The sequence below is a fragment of the Bos indicus genome, chromosome 9, assembly GCF_029378745.1.
Source record: "Bos indicus isolate NIAB-ARS_2022 breed Sahiwal x Tharparkar chromosome 9, NIAB-ARS_B.indTharparkar_mat_pri_1.0, whole genome shotgun sequence".
NCBI lineage: Eukaryota > Metazoa > Chordata > Mammalia > Artiodactyla > Bovidae > Bos > Bos indicus.
The window spans coordinates 15,789,865-15,809,192 of NC_091768.1; the positions used below are offsets into that span (position 1 = coordinate 15,789,865).

Genomic DNA, 19,328 nt, shown 5'->3' on the forward strand with positions numbered 1-19,328 from the left:
GATGATGATATTGACATGTGTGGGGTCCATTAGGTGTTGTCTGATTTGCTTAAAATGGGTTACCTAACTTACATCTTCACAGAATACAAGGTAGGTAATGTTTTATCCCTGCTCCACAGATGAAAAACTAAGGTAAAAAGAGTCTAAGTGACTTTCTGAGGAGTAAATAGCTCATCAGTTGTGGAGAAGGGACATAAAGACAGACATCTTAATTGCATAATCTACTAAGTGCTCTTTTTAATACTCCTGACATTTAAAAAAAATTTTTTTAGTTGAATAAAGATTTGTCAGGAGCCTTCATGCATTTTACTAGATCATGGCAGGCAGAAGTTACATACACTTTTTCACAATTATGTAAAATATCCATGTACATGAATATAAATTCTACTCTAATAAACATTTTTAAAGTTTACATCAATAAGATTTTTCATATTTCTTGATATAAATAATTTTCTAATTTTATGTACAGTTCTCACTGAGGTATGGTGACACACCAAAGTATAATCGCAGTAAAGTGCCTTTAGTGAGAGAATTGTCGTTTAAAATTGAATGAGTAAATAAAAACAAATTAGGGATTAATTTAATGAAATACTAATCAATATTCCGACTTGATTATGTGAGGCACAGATTCACTTGTGAGTTGGATCTAAGCCTAGTTTCTGTCATGGGAACACACTGTGTGATGTGTAACAGGCTGTAGTTGAGGACCAGTGGAAAGGGTTATTCCACATTTTCCTCCAGCCCCTTATTGGAGGATAGTGTATGTTAACTGGCAGGACCATAGACATCTTGAAGTGACATACATGCTAACATTTCTTTCAGTTTTAGTACTTTCTTACTTATTTTAGCAAGTGAAGCAACCTGGGAGTGATCTTTAACTGGATTTGGAGACTAGTTAAGCTTTCTACTGTGGACAGACAAAGAGAAATGGACTTTAGACTATTTCATAACAAATATTCGAGCAATAAACATATGAAGCAGTTTATGAGATTGTTGAAGGAATGTGTGAGTAAGAGTGACACTAATCTGGTATAATTATAGTTGAGACTATGGGGAGTACATGAATGGACTCTAGTAACTCTTTCAGTAGTGTAGAGTGTATGTGTGTGTGAGAGAGACATTCTAAAATGAAGACAATTAAAATTTTACATTTGTTCATTGGTATTTCAAAAATTATTGTTCTGAGAACCTTTTGTAGGTAATTCTATAAACTGAATTTGTTAGGTTTTGTTGGATGTGCATGTATGTTAAATCTGGAGGTTATGTTAATATATATATTTAAAAGTAGGTCAACTAATAACATTTTGCCTGTATTTTATCATAGGAGGTTTGCTGTTTTCTGCTCATGTAGGGCTGATGTGGAAACTATAAAAATATTTAGAGAGTAATTTTTAAAGTTGAGCTATAAATTTTGTAATCTAATGACTTTTGAAAATTTCATCTTTGTCATAACACTTATATTTTCTTTTGATAAATTTTGAATAAATTTTCCATCTCTTGTGCTTTAATAGGGCCTGACATAAGGGAAGTCAAGAAATATTTGTGGGATTTGACATTACAAGTGAATTCATTCATGTTAGTTTTTTGAGAATATTTTTCTAGTTATATGTATTTATTAATAAATGGAAACACTATGTATATTACTTTGTAATTTTCCTTCATGTTAATTTTTATGGCATATTTTCATTTCTTTTTTAATAGCTAACCCACTCTTAGAAGCTTTTGGAAATGCAAAGACTGTTCGCAACAATAATAGTAGTCGATTTGGGAAATTTGTAGAAATACATTTCAATGAAAAGGTAAGTGAGTGAGTTTTGGGTTAATATATTTGGGAAGTGTTTTTGGAAAAAGCAAAAAGTCTTGATAGAATTGATAGTGTACTTGAACTCATGGCAAATATGTTAAAATTTTTCTCTTACTATTAGATATTTGGGAGAATATATATGTTCACTGTGATCTCTGTAAATTCTAAAGCTTATGTTTTTTTAATAGTTATGTGTTTTTCCCCTTTATTTGATAAATATTGCAACCTCTTTGATAGACAAATGGTTATTAGGAAAGATAGTTTGACACTGGTAGGTTATACTTTAAGACTTCAGATGCAAAACCATAATTTCTCTCTGTTTTGTTTTCTAGAGTTCAGTTGTTGGAGGATTTGTTTCACATTATCTTCTAGAGAAATCTAGGATCTGTGTTCAAGGCAAAGAGGAAAGGAATTATCATATCTTTTATAGGTTATGTGCTGGTGCTTCTGAAGATATTAGGGAAAGACTTCATTTGAGCTCTCCAGATAATTTTCGGGTAGGTTGGATGAAAAGAAATTTCATACAGTTTTTGCAAATTGAATTGTCTTCTATTCTAAAACTTACTTCAGTGGATTTTGATGTCTAGTTACATATAACTTACTTTAAGTTCAGTGTATTGTGAATAGAGTGACTTCTGTAATAAGTGGATCTGTATGGAGGTTTACTGCTCAGTTTATAACACTATATGAGAAGATACATAATGGAGTAGATAAAAGGAAGGATGCTAAACCAGTTATATCAATTGGTTATCAATTTATCTTCAGTAAGTAGTTTATGATAGTTCTGTAATGCTAGCTTTACAGTTACCTTTGACTTACTTACAAAAAAAAAGTTTGACCACTGAATTAATATTAATAAAAGATCCCTATTTGTCTTCCTTAATTCATTTCAACAAATATTTATTGCTTAGCCTTTGGGTACCAGGAATGTGACATAGTTAAAAAGATAAATGATACACAGTTCCTGCTTCTGAGCAATTTAGAAACTGGTGGAAAACATGCACACAATTTTGACTGATAGGTTAAATGAGTGAGAGAGATGCATAGGAAACTGATAATTTTGGAAAAAACCTTAGTGGAACAATTGATGCTTGATCAGAATCCTGAGGAATTTTCAGGTATTAACTAGAGGAGGAAACATGCAAAGGGTATTCCTGGTAGATGCAAAAAGATAAAGAAAGGCAAGAAATAGCTTAAAGCAAAGGACAGGAAGAATGGGAGTTGAAGCTAGAGAGTTTGGTCTTTTTTCTGTAGTTAGTAAAGAGTGGTTAAAGGGTGTTAGGAAGAAAGTTGGATATCAGATCTGTACTTAACTTCAGGTTTAGTATGAAAGATAGCTTTAAGCGGGGGGTGGGGTGGGGTGGTAGAGGAGGGGATGGAGATAAATTGCAACCATGGATAAGTGAGTTGGGAACCTGTCGGTGACATAGCAGTTACTCAATGCCTGAATTTGGTTTAGCGATGGCAGGGTTACTGAGGAGAGGATATGTGAAACAGGAGGTAAAATTGACATGACTTGGAGACTGAATTAGGTAAGGAGAAGGCGGAGTCTGAAATTATTTTCCAGGATTTGATTAGGATAACTGGGTGGCTATAAATACCATGTTGGGGCCAGATGGAAGATTTGTGGTGTGTAGGATGCGTCCAGTTTTGGAGTCTGTGGAATATCCAAGTGGAGCTGTTCAGAAGACTGTTGGGTGGGATAAGATCAGGTCAGAGCTGTGGGGATAGGTTTGTGAGATGTCAGTACACTGATGATAGTTAGAACTGTGAGAGTGAGGAGATAAGATTGTGCAGAGAGATTGCATAATGTAGAATAGCATGTGCCAAGATCCAAACTCTAGAGGTAAAGAGGATGAGTAAGACGAGCTGTCTAAGAAAGGAAGCCCAAGTGGAGTTGCGAGAGAAGCATGAGGAAATCAGGAATGCCAAGGATCACAAGTCAGTGTTCAGTTTCAGGAAGTGGTGACTGGGAGTGGTTAGTGTAATTTACAAGTTCACAGCTGGAAAATGGCGTCCCTATTTGGGTCGTGAGAATCGTGGGGGGCAAGTCGGAAGTGCAGTTGGTGTAAAGTTCTCCAGGTGATTCTCATAGTCCTTTTTGGCCAGTAGTCCTCCACTTGAGAATCATGACACACATTTATATTTAATGATTGTTCTGTGTGTGTGTTTGCAACCTGGCTTCTTTTTATTACTTCAATCAATTTCTTTTAATGTATATTTGGACATTTAAAAACTCTGTTGTTCTAAAATGCTGTATAACTGCATCTATGTATGTAGTTCTGCAATGTTTAATCTTCTCCAGTGGTGGTGGTGGTGGTGGTGGTGGTGGTGGTGTAGTCGCTAAGTCATGTCCGACTCCTGTGACCCCACAGACTGTAGCCCTCCTGGCTTCTCTGACCATTGGATTCTCCAGGCGAGAATACTGGCGTGGGTTGCCGTTTCCTTCCCTAGGGGATCTTCCAACCCAGGAATTGAACCCAGGTCTCCTGCATTGCAGGCAGATTCTTTACCAGCTGAGCTATGAGGGAAGCCTTTAACCTTCTCTAGAACTCACCAAATTAATTGGAATTTGTTAGTTGCCCACAGTATCTTGATGACAGTAGAAGAGGCATTTCTCTACAGTGATTTTTAGAAAAAGACTATAAATTAATATGACTCACATGGAATTTAATAATGTTGATGTGGCTTTGTCAACACGGAGTTAAGGATAAAGTGACATGCCTGTTGTCTTAACACAGTGTTTCTTTCTACTTGGGGGCTTGGGAACGTGGTTTCTGTGTCTCAGAATGTAGTCTTTCCTGGCACAAGGACAGCCACCCTAAGAGGGCAGCCTCTGAAATACTTTATCAGGTCAGAGTTTCCTGTCCCTGTGGCATGACCTAGGGGCATGATTTCCTCTTACAAGGGAGTCCTTTTGGTGGTAAGAGGAAAACTAGAGGAACAGCATTAGCTCTTACTAAAAACATCTGCCGTCTTGGATCTACCTCTCTGGCAGGCGGACATGCACCTCTATATTCCTTCCCCCAAATTATCCTGCCTTAGAGTGACTTCGAGTCTTGGTCACTTCATCAGGTTTTTCTCTGGTTTAGTTTAGGCCTCGAATTATAACTTGGGGATAAAGTTGTAAAGACAAAGGAGAAACTGCAGTAGGGTGAACACTCCCCCCACCCCCAGATTTTTTCGTCACTACTGTATACAAATTAGTGACTCTATCCAAATCAGTATACAAAGAATTGTTGAATTACATCTGTTCAAAAACATCCATATTAACTACACATGTATTTTAGAAAATAAAAGGTTAAAAATGCTTGCATTATTCAAAATTTTGAAATATTTTTGCACATGTTCCATGGAAGCATTCATTATAGTCATGCAGGGATCTTTGAATGTAAGTAAGGCTTGGATAGAATGAGAATGGGTGACTAGAATAGTTACAGCTTTCTAGTTACAGAAAAGTTAGAAGAAACAAGTATTGTTCTTAGATTTTAATATTAAGTCCATCTGTCCAAAAACCTAGTACTTGATAAAAACAGTTGCAGTAGGTGGATAAAATTCTTGCTAGCAAAGAAAACATTAGTTTTGGGTCCATATAGTTAAGCTACTATTATCCTACTAAATAAAAGAGCTCTTTTTTGAAAGTCAGTTGAAAATGCTTACCAGTATTATTCCTTTTATTTTATTCTTTCCCTCAAGATTTTAGTCTGCAAAGAAAAATTCATTGGATATTATTTTCTGGTTTTAACTGTATTTTAATATTTCATTATAATGGTGGGAGATAATGTGTTGATTATCTTCAGTATTTATCCCTAAATCATTCAATTTACTGTAAATTTTTTCTTGATATCTGTATAATTTAATCTTGGAATTCATGTCATGGGAGAGTAGAATCCTGCTGCTAAGTCACTTCAGTCGTGTCCGGCTCTGTGTGACCCCATAGACAGCAGCCCACCAGGCTCCCCCATCCCTGGGATTCTCCAGGCAAGAACACTGGAGTGGGTTGCCATTTCCTTCTCCAATGCATGAAAGTGAAAAGTGAAAGTGAGGTCGCTCAGTCATGTCTGACTCTTTTCGACCCCATGGACTGCAGCCCACCAGGCTCCTCTGTCCATGGGATTTTCCAGGCAAGAGTACTGGAGTGGGGTGCCATTGCCTTCTCCCTAGTGACCTGATTTAAGAAAAGCTGAGATGTTTAAACAGTTTTCTCATCCTGTTCCCTGTGCTCTTCCTTCCTGAACAACCCCCACCTGTTAAATATGGGTAATAGATTCTGCTGAAGACCAGTACATTATTTTCTTTTCAGTTGTTTCCCTTGTTCTGGGTTTTCAAAGCACTTAATCTTAAAAAACTTCTGGGCAGGGAAGTAAATCATTGAGGTAAAAGCTGAAATTGTTATTTGAATACCTGTGAAGGTTCATAAAGCAAATGTAATTTATGTACAGTTAGTGTTAACTGTTGGTCAGTCTGATCTGATGAAAGGCATGTTTTGAAGGACTGATTGTAAAAACCAGAAATTAAGAAACTCAAGGATATTATTTGTTAATTGTTCAGAATTTAAAGTATTATTCAAAATATTAAACCACAGTGTGGGTCATATCTTGTGAAGATTTAAAATTGCTCCCTTTTAAAAGTAGGAAAGCTTTGTGGTACTGTTTTTTTTCTGTTAATCATTTAATTCAACTTTCAGATTAAGAGTTTTACCATCCCTGGTTTGATTAATAGAAGTAAAGTGTTTATGATGTACAGAAGTACTGATTTTAATTGAGAGATTAAATGATAATCAGGTTATGTGTAGAAATGGTTAGCACTTTTGGATAGATTGTGTTTGCCTTTGTGTTGTTTTCCTGTGGATAATATTGTTAATGATATTTTAAATTTCTTTGTCATAGTATTTAAACCGAGGCTGCACTAGATACTTTGCTAACAAAGAAACTGACAAACAGATTTTACAGAACCGAAAAACTCCTGAGGTAAAGTAGACTGTTAAAACAAATTATAATCTTTAATGCAAAAAAATTGTGCTGAAAGATACATTCTGTTTTTATTCTGAAGCCCAAGTAAGATTTCTTACTTTAGGCTTATGCATAAAAAACCTTCACAGTCACTCACGCTTCTCTCGCCCTGAAACACTTTATTCCTCTTTTGCTATCTCTAGAAGCTGCAGGTTCTGGGTCTTCTTGGTGGGACCTCAGTGCACTTTTTTTCCTGTTATTTTCCAAACATGAGTGTATCAAATTGCCTAAAAATCCTTTGCTAACAGCTTTGAAACTTACTCTCATATTAACCATTAGGATTAAATATAAAATATGCTCTTTATAATTTATTATCTGTGTCAAGGCTGAAATGAGCTTTGATGTACACAAAGAGTGAGCATTGTTGTGAACTAGTTCTTATGTGTTATTGTGATATTTCTCTTTAAAGCAGCATGTTTCTGTAATTTATTATGAAAAGTTTAGTTTTATGTGTAACTTTTACTAAATTATTGTATTTCTAGGATTAATTAAATATAATTATACCATTAAACATTACTTTTTTTTATTCTTTTTTTTATATTTTTTAAAAATTTTATTTTATTGTTCAACTTTACAATATTGTATTGGTTTTGCCATATATCAAAATGAATCTGCCACAGGTATGTAAGCATTACTTTAAAAGCATAAAATCCTTAATATAAAAATCTACAACCTTTATAAATTTTATTAAGTGGTAAGTGGTATGAAGGTGTAGCTACTCAGGCAGCTTAAATTATGAAATACTAAGTCAGGATTAATTATAGGGACTAGTTAATATTGTCTTTATTAATTTTTTAAAAAGATTTGAGTGTGTAATTGAACAAAATTTTATTATATTCAGTTTTTAATGTCTCTGCATTTGAGTTAGATGCATTTGAGTGAGTTAGATGTTTTTGACTACTTCTAAGATAGTGAGAATTATATCTTTAATATATTCATAGAAAAGAATAGAAAACAAATAAAAATCCCCATTATTTTGAATTCTAAACAGATGAGTCTGCAGTTAATGTTTGTTTAAATTGATATTTTATTTATTATTTTAGATACAGATGTCTGAATTATAAATTGTAAACATCCATGGTAGAGACTTTAAGAAATGACATTATTATTTATTACAGTATTCTCTTTTGTTATGATAATCTATCTTTTTACAAGGTACCATTGAAATACAGAAATTGTATTACTTTCACTAAGATAATTGGGACATTCCCTAGTGGGATATTGCTGCTATCCCAAAGCAAAAAAACACATACATATATATACTTAATCTTCTGGCGTGGGAAAGACTGAGTGGAGAGGAAAGAAGACTGTTATTTTACTTTCCAAAGAATATTGCACTGTTTGTACTCTCTTAAGAAGAAAATGTTCACTTTCTGATTCTAGAGTCACCATACATTGTTAAGAATCTTATTCACATTATTGAGTTTATATATGAAAATATGTAAGTGACTAATGGATTTAATATGTTTAAATTACTTTTTATTGTTTTCTGTATCAGGAGGATGAGGTGATCATTTTGACTATTCAGAATTCTTTGCCTAGTTCCATTGGCGTGTCTTTAAGCTGTGTGTAATTTTTAGGAGAATGCAGTATTTTTAGTCTGCTATAATAGCAATATATTCACAGACATTTGATTAGAAACAGTTTGCAAGTGAAGTAACTGATCAATTGCAAGACTAAAAATTCTGCATGATATGTGTTTTCTTTTAAATTTGGCTGCATGTTGTTTGCTTCTTTGAAAAATAAAATTAAATTTCTTTGTCTAGACATTTTCCAGAAATTTTACACATGCATAATTTAACATTTTAAACACTGTGGAAAGGCAGCTACAACTTTAGCTGGGAAGCAGTTGGCAACCCGGAGGAAAAAAAGACTCTCCTAGGGATGTCTAGAATGGCCAGTTAATTCCGACACTGTTACCTCATGTTTAATTTTGCTTATTTATTCTCAAGTTCTGGAAAATTGCTAGTCCAGTCTTTCTGTGTCCAGTAACTTTTGTTTTTCCTCCTTCTAGTTTCTGCAGGGCTGACTTTTCTTCCTTTTTCTGAGTTTATTATAGGTTCTAGTAAAGAACACATTAGATGAACATTCTTTTAAGAAAGAAAGCAAATTTTCTCTTCCATTTTTTCTGAAATGTTTTCAGTCATTGCGTGAATTCTTAGCATAAGCATAATGCTTACTAATATACTTTACCTCATATATACTAATAGATAAAGGCTTAAAAATTAATTCCCAGGCCATGAAAATTGTTGTTAGACTTTCCACTGTTCACTGCTTTTGAATACTGGTACAGCTCAGATTTAAACTTTTATGACAGTTTTTTAAAACTTCAGTTTTTTTTGATCTTTGGTTTTATGTTGATTCAACCACTGATATTTCCTTCATTTTCACTCAATTTATATATTTATATAGTATCTTATCTTTAGAGTTAAAACTGTAATTAAATTGGAAAACATCTCATTGCATTTTTGACTGAAATTTTTATGGAGACAGGTGTAGATTCACACATCATTGAAAGAAATAATATATAGAGCCTGTGTACACTTTGCCCAGTCATTCAGTTTTTGAATGTGTTGAAACACTGAAGTTTTCTGAATGACACATTTTGTTTTTGCATGTTACATAGAGCGTTAGTAGACCTTGTGTAGTTGTGTTGGGGATACTTAAGCAGTGTAGACCACAGGTAATTGATGTCTTCTTGTTTTGTAGCATCTTAAGGCAGGTTCCTTGAAAGATCCTTTGTTGGATGACCATGGAGATTTTGTTAGAATGTGCACAGCCATGAAAAAGATTGGCTTGGATGATGAAGAAAAGCTTGATCTGTTCCGGGTAGTAGCTGGGGTCCTGCACCTTGGGAATATTGATTTTGAGGAAGCTGGCAGCACTTCAGGTTGTTTTTCTTTTGTGTGTGATCTTTTTGTTTTGTTTTAAAAAGAAGTAAAATTCGAAGTTCTGTTATTTAATTGTATATGTACCTTGACTCTGTGTGCTAGTTTGTTAATCCCCTACATTTCCAGACTATATTGTGTCACATGATGAAACTTGCAACTGAAGGATGCTGCATTTTTGGTTATTGTGAGATTTGTTTTTGAATAATAAACTCATTTTATGAAGGATAAGTAACTGACTACTAGGGTCATATTTGGATAAATTTTTGGACTGATGATAGTCTTTTCCAATAAGTGAACAGAATAATCCTCTACTATCTTTTAAGGTATTTTGATATTTTTTCTGGTTCACTGATGTAAACTTAGATTAGTTAGTTAGGATAATTGAGTATGTAAAAGCCCATATACATTATTATCGGAAATGAAAACAAGTTAAACTTGATGCACATTGAAAAAGCATTTAAATGCCTTCATGATACAACTTTTCAGCCATATTGTTTCAGTCTCTATGTAAATACCAAGGCTTCCCTGGTGGCTCAGATGGTAAAGAAATCTGCCTGCAATGCAGGAGACCCAGATTCAACCCCTGGGTTGGGCAGATCCCCTGGAGAAAGGAATGGCTGCTCACTCCAGTATTCTTGCCTGGAGAATTCCATGGACAGAGGAGCCTGGTGGGCTATAGTCCATGGGGTTGCAAGGAGTCGGACATGACTAAGCAACTAACTCTTTGTATGATCTTAAGTTTGATCCATGAATGCGGGGGTTGGCTTATGATCAAATCTGACTAGCTGCCTGTTTTTGTTTTGTAAATAAAGTTTTATTAGAATACACAAAGGCATTTATTTATGTCTTATCCATGCCAGCTTTCATGCTGCAGTGGCAGAGTTGGGTAGTTGTGACAAAGACTGCCTGGCCGGCAAAGCCTAAAACCTCATACTTTAGAGGAAAAGATTGTTGATTCCTGCATACATACATTGTTTTAAAAACATCAAAAGCACCATGTAACACAGTGATCAGTAATGTGGGCCTTAGGGTCAGATCCCAGAAGCTTTGTAAACCTTGACTTTTTCACTCATAAAATAATGAAGAGATAATCTCCAAGGGAAGTGTTTTTAAAGTACAGTTACCTTAGCAGTAGTAGGAGGGGGCACAAGAGGAAGGAAGAACATTAAAAAATGAATGTGTCTGCTACGTGTAAGACCCTTCATATATTGTGTTTCATTGTAAACATCATAGTCATAATCTGAACTTAATAAAGATAATGAGATAGAGGATATTATCTCTGTTTTACAGAAGTAGGACCTTTGAGAAGTTTAAGTAGTATGGACACTAGTGAAGTTGTAGGTATGAGAGCTGGTTCTCCTCACATTTGACTGACTCCGGTGTGTGCGATAACTGCCCCTCATTGCCCTCTGTCACTGAACTTTCTGAGCAGATGGAAGTCGACAGTCTTAATGGCTTTCAGACTGAGTGTCTGTGAGTCTGTGACCGCAGCATCAGATGACAGAGTATGGTATGTAAGAGTACGTTGTCTAGGGCTAATCTGTTCACCGTGTGTTACCTGCCTATGTGATCTGGGGCAGGAACTTAACCTCTCTGAGTCTCGGTTTCCTCACCTGTAAAGTGGGAATAATAAATACCAGGTCCAACCTCATGTCGTAAAGAGGAATAAATGAGTTGAATATTTGTAGAATGATGCAAATACTTATGCCTGCCATGTAGTAATCACTGTGTTTTTAATTCATAAGTAAAATAAAAATAGTGATTGATCCCAGTTTAAAATGAAACAAGCAAAAAGAAAAACCAGGCAATATCAGGTATATACTTAGTATGCATTAAAATTTGTATTAGTTTTTTTTTTGAGGGATTTGAAAATGTAATGAATGTTGGAGTACATTTTCGTTTGCTCTGTGGCATCATTATACCAAGGGAGCATGCAGGAATTCCAGGTATTAATAATATCCAAAAATGTTTAGTTAATGCACACTTTGGAAATATTGCTTGTTTGAAGTGATAGGTGGCATGTTCACACACCTCGTGTTATTACCCTGTGGCGCAGGTGTACACAGAGAATCATGAATGTGGGTCTAGTTAGTTGAAAAGCATTTAATTGTCAAAAGGCACTTAGTAGATATTTACATTGTCTTTTATTTTTCTTCTCTAACTTCCTTCTGTTGAAGGGAAAATGAGGAGAAAGCAGAGCAGATTGGAATGAGGCAATAAATCAAAAGAATTAATAAACTAAGTCTTTTTTATTTTAATAGCTAAGATTTTATTATATTAATCTTCATCGTTCCTATAATCCTTCCTGTAGATTCAGATGATTTCTTTCTAGTTAGAATTTATTTTTTCCTGTCTCAGAGAGCTCAATTTTGGCATGACCTTGCAATTTGAAAAAGCTCTGGATATTTTGTAATTATTTTATCAGAAAATTTATTCTTTAGTAAATATGGTGACAGCTCCCATTGCTATTTAGAAGTTTGTACTTGATGGAAATGCAAAAAAATACCTATTGGGACTTCATATGTTTTTAAAATTCCACATAACGAAATATACGTTATTATAAGAACAATTGTAAAAAATTGTTCAAAGAAGTTCATTTTTAGAAGGTGTGACATGAAAGCCTTACGTTATTTTATAGTGTTTTGTTTTTTTTTGCATTTTTGAAACTTTTAATGTTTTAAAAAACTTTTAATTTACTAGCATAAATATTTTATGCTGCTGCTGCTTCTGCTAAGTCGCTTCAGTTGTGTCCAACTCTGTGAGACCCCACAGATGGTAGCCCACCAGGCTCCCCCAAGGTCCCTGGGATTCTCCAGGCAAGAATACCGGAGTGGGTTGTCATTTCCTTCTCCAGTGCATGAAAGTGAAAAGTCAAAGTGAAGTCGCACAGTTGTGTCTGACTCTTAGCGACCTCATGGACTGCAGCCTACCAGGCTCCTCCATTCATGGGATTTTCCAGGCAAACTTTGCAAAATAGTTAAAAAAAGAAGCATTGAAATGAATTGATCAGTTATTGGTGGTAAATTTTTTGAGTTATGTAATTTTAGATCATGTGTATGTGTGTACAAACTAGTAGTAATTTTATTTTCCTGGAATTAAAGGTTTAATATGTCTTCTAAGTATTCCTCTTCCCTTATTGTTTTTTCCCGCTTTATTTAAACAATTTGTATTGAGTTGCACAATAATCACTCTAATCAGTTTTAGAACATTGTCATCACTCCAGAAGGAACTCTATAGCCTTCAGTAGTTACTCCCCAACCCTCCCGAATACCTAGCCTTTAGGCAGCCACTGTTCTACCTTGTCTCTGTCAACTGGGTGCTTCATATAAATGAAATCGAACAATATGGGCTCTTTTGTGACTAGTTTCTTTCACTTAACATAGTGTTTTCAAGGTTCATTCATGTTTAAACATCTGTCAGTACATCATTTCTTTTTTTGCTGACTAGTACTTCATTGCACGGATATATACCACATTTTATCCATTTGTCATTTGAGGAACTTTTAGGTTGCTTCGACCTTTGGCTATTATGAATATTGCTACTGTAAACATTCATGTGCAGGTTTTTGTGTGCATATATATTTTCATTTCTCTGTGTGTATGCCTAGGAGTGGAATTGCAGAGTCATATGGTAATTCTATATTTAACCTTTAGAGGAATTATTGATTTTCAAAGTAACTGAATCGTTGTACATTCTCACCACTCTAGTGCATGCAAAGTGCTGCCTCATTGTGGTTTTTATTTGCATTTTCCTGATGGATCAAGCTGCTGAGCATTTTTTCATGATTTTATTGGCCATTTGTGTATCTTTTTTTGGAGAAATGACTGCTTATATTCTTTACTCATTTATTTGATTGCCTTTTAAAAATTCACTTGTAAGAATTTTTAAGTATATTCTGAATATAAGTTCCTTATCAGATATATAATTTGCAAATATTTTCTCATATTCTGTGATTTGTCTTTTAAATTTTTGATAATGTTCTTTGAAACGTAAAAGGTTTTCACTTTGATGAAATTCAATTTGCACATTATTTTCTTTTGTTGCTTATGGTGCCATATCTAGGAAACCAGCCTAGTCCAAGATCATATGGATTTATGTCTGAATTCTTCTAAGAGAATTGTGTTAACTCTTACCTTGAAGTCTTTGAGTTTATTTCTTTGTATGGTATGAAGTAGGAGTCCAGCTACGTTCTTTTGCCTGTGGACGTCCAGTTGTCCAATGCCATTTGTTTGAAATGCAATTCTTTCCTCAATGAATTGTCTTGACAACCCCTTATTCATATGAGATCTCATAGTCTATTTCCCCTGAGACCAGTCTGTTAAATAGTTTATCTATTTGTCATGATATAATTCTCATATGATTACATGCATTCTTTGTAATTTTGAAATTAGATAGTCTTAAATGAATCATTTATACAGTCCTAAAATATTAATTATTTTATTATTATTAATAAGACGATAATTATATGTGCTTATTATGCACCAGACGCTCTTCCGGGCAATTCACGTATCCACCCTTACTAGTCTTCATAACAACCTTATTAGATTGATACAGTTACTATCCTTATTATATGGGTGAGGAAACTAAGCATAATAAGTAACTCATTCAAGGTCACACAACTAGTAAATTCTAGAGCTATAACAGCCCGGAGTCTAAAGCACTATTGTATGCTGTCTTTCTATAAGAAGCATTTTGAAACAGCCTCAATAAATAGGAACCTGTAGATATGATGTTCAGAAAAAATAGCCGTGGCCGCCTTACCCTCCTCCTTTGTCCCCGAGTGTCACCAGCACATGCATGTGTGCACACTCACACCTGCCCCTAGACAAACATCCACACCCACACTGACATCAAGACGTTTACCACTGAAATTACTCCTTAACGTCTTCTGCAGTCATGAGAGTTTTAGTGATAAGGCATTCTGTTACTCCAGAGATTTAATGTATTAACAAGGTTTGTAATCTATCATTAGTATATTTCCCTTGCAGGGTCATGAAAAATGAAACCCTGATAGGTTAAAATTTTGGCGGGCTGAAAGGATTGTGTCATGGGCTGCCCTGAATGAGTTGCCCAGTGACCTTGGCAGTATGAGTGTCTGACAAGGGTGGGGAACGAGGGAGGTGAAATTAAAAGTCACAAATAAGCCTTGTCTTGTTCATAGCTGTGTCAGTGAAGTGTATTTCCTAAGAAATGCCTCTTGAAAATCTCATGTAATGTTTATTAATTGCAAATTAAAATGTGTTTTCGTTAGGTGGTTGTAATCTGAAGAATAAATCTACTCAGTCATTGGAATATTGTGCTGAATTACTGGGTCTGGATCAAGATGATCTTCGTGTAAGTTTAACTACAAGAGTCATGCTGACAACAGCAGGGGGCACCAAAGGAACAGTGATAAAGTAAGTTCCCTGCTCACTGCTCCTTGCAAGTCCTGCCTTGTGAGGGAAAAGCCAGATCCTGTCTCTGTTCCTTGCTGAGTAAGGCAAAGGAGTGTATCAAACCATTTTAATAAATTTAAAAAGTAAGGATAAAAAAAGCCCTTTTAGCTACACAGAAAATCCTGTAACTTACTTTCAGAAATATTAGCAAGGTATGTTTAGCCTGGTTCTCTGCTAAGCTAATTCCCAATTATTGTTATGATGAAGAAAATCTGTGCCTGCAGTACAGAGACATTTCTGGAGGCCACGGGAAGGCTGGTAGAAGCCCCGGGTGTGGTACTCTGCTCCATTTCCCCTGTGTGCTAAAGCAGTTCTATGTTTTATGGATGGAGTGTCCACATAAGAGTCCCTTTAGGAAAGGGTTCTTCTGCAAGAAATATAAGTTGGGAAACCACTGTTTAGAAGAGATTGAAGTATTAGTCTGACCTGAATGACTTTTAAGATTTCTTTCGAAGTTTGATCATTTTTTCTGGTGTTCCCAAGGTGCCTCATGCTTTACGACAGCATTTGGCACAGTGTCTGGAAGTTCTTTTGTGTGGCACTCTCTTCATTGGCCCGTGTATGTATCTACAGCGTCTGATGCTGTTATGCCGTGTAGTTAATTAATACTTAGATGAAAGAGTACAGTTGGACAGTTTGGATTTTAAGATCAACTTTTTTTCCTTAAGCAGTGTTAACAAATTACTGAACTTTAAAGTTGTCTGGAATTAAACACAGTTTCTTTTGCATTTAAGAAAGTCACCTGGAAGATTATTCCTCTGAATAAATTTCTTGTGTATTCAGCATGTACCGTGAGGTATAAAATTAAGGTTAAAAAGATGTTTTGAGCCTAATATTCTTTTACTCAATAATAGGTCTTTAATTATAGATAATTCTCCTGTAGTATTTTACTTGGCCCTATTTGTTTGTTTCCATTCACAACTGACATTTTGTAGCTGTTTATTTTCTCCTTCGCGTTGACTGTGCGTGCTCAGCTCTTGGGAACCTGGTGTTGTTTCCATAACGTATTACTAGGAAGAATTTCTGTTGACTCAGTCTTCTTTTACAGGGTACCCCTGAAAGTGGAACAGGCAAACAATGCCCGGGATGCCCTGGCAAAGACCGTCTATAGCCATCTTTTTGATCATGTGGTCAACAGAGTGAACCAGTGTTTTCCTTTTGAAACATCATCCTATTTTATTGGAGTCCTGGATATTGCTGGGTTTGGTAAATATAGTTTTGTTTGTGAGTTTGTATCTGTTTGATATTTTTACACTGAGTTTTTCCACACATGATTACAATTTTAAAAGCCTTTTTTCCCTGTAGTACCTTTTACTTAATGTATTTCCAGTTATGTGTCCATACTATCATTTCACTTCATAATATGATTTAAATGTTTCAGGGAAAAAGGAAAGACTTGTGGATTTTGGTCACACTAATGCTTAAAATATTGATTGAAACTACTGTGGGTAGGCATGTCTCAGTACTCTTAAATGAGTAGAGCTGAATAAAGTCCTCAGTGTTGCTGATAAAGAGAATTGACTCATTAAGACCATTGACTCCAGTGTAGAGCTGGGTACAGGTTAACCCAGCACAGAGGCCAAACTCATGACTATATATAAAACTCTATCCTTACTGATAGTTGTCAACAGAGAGCTATGTCCAATTAATTTCTGCCGAATGCGTAAACTATTCAGATAAATATTTGAGAGGAATTGTGGGTGTGTATGACCAGAAATGAAATGAGTCACTCATGTCTGAATGCTTTGTTCGGAATGACCATGTTGTAAAAATCTCGCAGTAAGTCTGACCATTTTTTTATTGAGCTTTATCAGTGCGGGCGTTCCTTCTGTCTGTGCACAAGTGGTGTCCTTTGTAATTTGTTTGCAGTTGCCATGAGAAGATATGAGTGTTTACATTTTTGGGAAGGGCAGAGTTTTGTTTTTGATGTGATATATATTTTGAAATTTACAATAAAGCATTACCTTTTGTTCAGAGCTAGAGAAACACTCATCACTGACTTGAGAATTTCATAGTCTTCAGACATGGGTTTCTTGGTCTGCACCAGTTTGTGCCAGCACATGAATACACAAAGTCATAACATTTTAAAGCTGCAAGGATCTTAGAAATAATGTAATACAACTCCTTAATTTTAGAAATGCATCAGTATCTATAATATTTTTGCTAACTACAATCTCACAGATTATACAGAAAAATATGAAGTGCTTACATTTTAAGTCATTTTCTTCGATTTAGATTGCCTTAACTCCTGTGCCTTAAAAATATGTCACAAGTGACTTATATTTTATATCTTTTACTATATTATATTTATTTAACAAACAACTTTTTGTCAAGCTGAGGTGTTTCTAATACTTAATTTTAGTGCCTATCAAAATTTAAGTCTTGAAATAAGAGCATTTGAGGATTATGAAACAGTTATACATACATTTTAACATACTGTTAAATTAAGCATTGATACAATAAAATTTTATCCTAAGTTAAATTTATTAATGTGAAGTTGATCTGATGATGACTCTTGATTCTGGTTTTATTTTCAGAGTACTTTGAACATAACAGTTTTGAACAATTTTGTATCAACTATTGCAATGAGAAGCTTCAACAATTTTTTAATGAAAGGATTCTGAAGGAGGTAATTGGCGTACAATTTAGATTTAAGAACTGCCCTCTATTTTAAATTTCAGGGTACAGAGATAGACTGTAGTTACCCGGATGGATGGGGTGTGGTGTAAGGTGGCCCAGGGAAGCAGAGAGGCCCTGTGTGGGCTGTGGGGGCACATCCTAAGTGTCGATGAGATCTGAGCTTAGGGACCAAGCCAAGTAAAAACTCTAAAATAGGCGCCTCCTCAGAAGTGAGGGAATCTTGCCTTTTACTAGTGACTTTTACTAGACTTGAAATTCTTCTTGTTTCGTTTCCTGATTGGGCTCTCTCCTCCTCCACTGCCAGTCAGCAGTCTCTCACCCAGTCCTGGGCACCCCTCTCTTCCCCTGGGTCTCTGCTTCTGCCCACTCGTTACCTGCTCACCCTCTCTCTGTATATGGCAGCGGAGCCCCCAGGTTGGGAGAGTCCACGGGCACTGGCCTGGCCTGCCTCCCTAGCCCGGCCAGGTTACACTGTGCGCTGCCAGTGGCCTGTTGGTGGCGTGTTTTTGGCCGGACGCCGTCTCTGGTCGGGTAAGGAACTTCCCGCTCATACTCATAGTAGGTAACTGTGGACCTGTCCTGCACTTACAGTCTCAGGTCTTAGGAAAGTTCTTTGTAACACTTGAGAGTGCACAGTAAGTATAGGTAACTTTGAATCAGTAGATTTGTGATTAGTCTCACCATTTTTTACCTTGTATTTTGAATTTTCTGCTGTTTCCTACTAATAGTCTTCCCTTTCCTTCCTTTGAGCTGTTTGAGATGTATCTTCCTGGGTGAAGCAAATAGAGTTAAAGGGAACTCAAAATTACCCCGTTAGTCTAGTCCAGCCCTTTGTTTTACAGATGAAGAAACCACAGCGGTTCAGTGACTTCCGCAGGTCTACACCCACCTTCCTGGCTGCTGGTTCATAGCGCTGTTCCCTTCATATGAGCACTGCTGTTTTCTCAGCTCCCCTCTGAATCTGGACTTGAAATGTCAAATCCTTTCTTTCCTGCTCCCATCCCATTCATCTTTTCCTCCTTTCTTACTATGTTTTTGTCCTTTTGGGTTTCCCAGCACATTCCAACTTTTACACCTCTCCTTATATATTATAGTTAAGCCAGTTCTGGCATAAACAAACAGGTGAAAACAAGTACTTAGCAGTTAAGAGGGTTTCTCTGAAAATGTTTCCTCCGGCTGCCTTAGTCCTTCCATTACTGTGTGAAGTTTCGCATGTATGCTTCTCACATAACCTGCCTTAATTCTTCCCTTCCTACCAGCCCAGCAAGCTTTATCTAGAAACTGCATGAAGAGGAGACAGTCTTGATTTATGTTTATAACAGTTCTTTAAAATAAAAGTGAATTTCAGATTCAGATTGAGTTCAAGTGGACACTGCCTCCTAGAAGGACAGAACCTTCTGCTAGTATGTCTCTTAGGAGGAAATATTTAAACATTCAGGGGGAAAAATAAGAAATATACATAACCCTGAGTTCATTGCGTTGCTCACTCATCTGTGATAAAATTCCTGCCTGCCTGCCCTGGTCTTGTCTTGGGTTTGAGTGATTA

At 35.8% G+C, this 19,328-nt stretch overlaps 1 protein-coding gene across 8 annotated transcripts in view; it reads left to right on the forward strand.

The window, feature by feature from the left end:
• Window positions 1–19,328, forward strand: part of MYO6 (myosin VI) — a 159,570-nt gene that overhangs the window by 83,351 nt on the left and 56,891 nt on the right. For all 8 annotated transcript variants that reach the window (XM_070795753.1, XM_070795756.1, XM_070795757.1 and 5 more), the window contains exons 8-14: window positions 1,702–1,799; window positions 2,137–2,301; window positions 6,694–6,774; window positions 9,526–9,706; window positions 14,959–15,103; window positions 16,191–16,348; window positions 17,680–17,771. In XM_070795753.1, coding sequence (XP_070651854.1) covers window positions 1,702–1,799; window positions 2,137–2,301; window positions 6,694–6,774; window positions 9,526–9,706; window positions 14,959–15,103; window positions 16,191–16,348; window positions 17,680–17,771 — 920 coding nt within the window. The remainder of the gene's footprint in view (window positions 1–1,701; window positions 1,800–2,136; window positions 2,302–6,693; window positions 6,775–9,525; window positions 9,707–14,958; window positions 15,104–16,190; window positions 16,349–17,679; window positions 17,772–19,328) is intronic.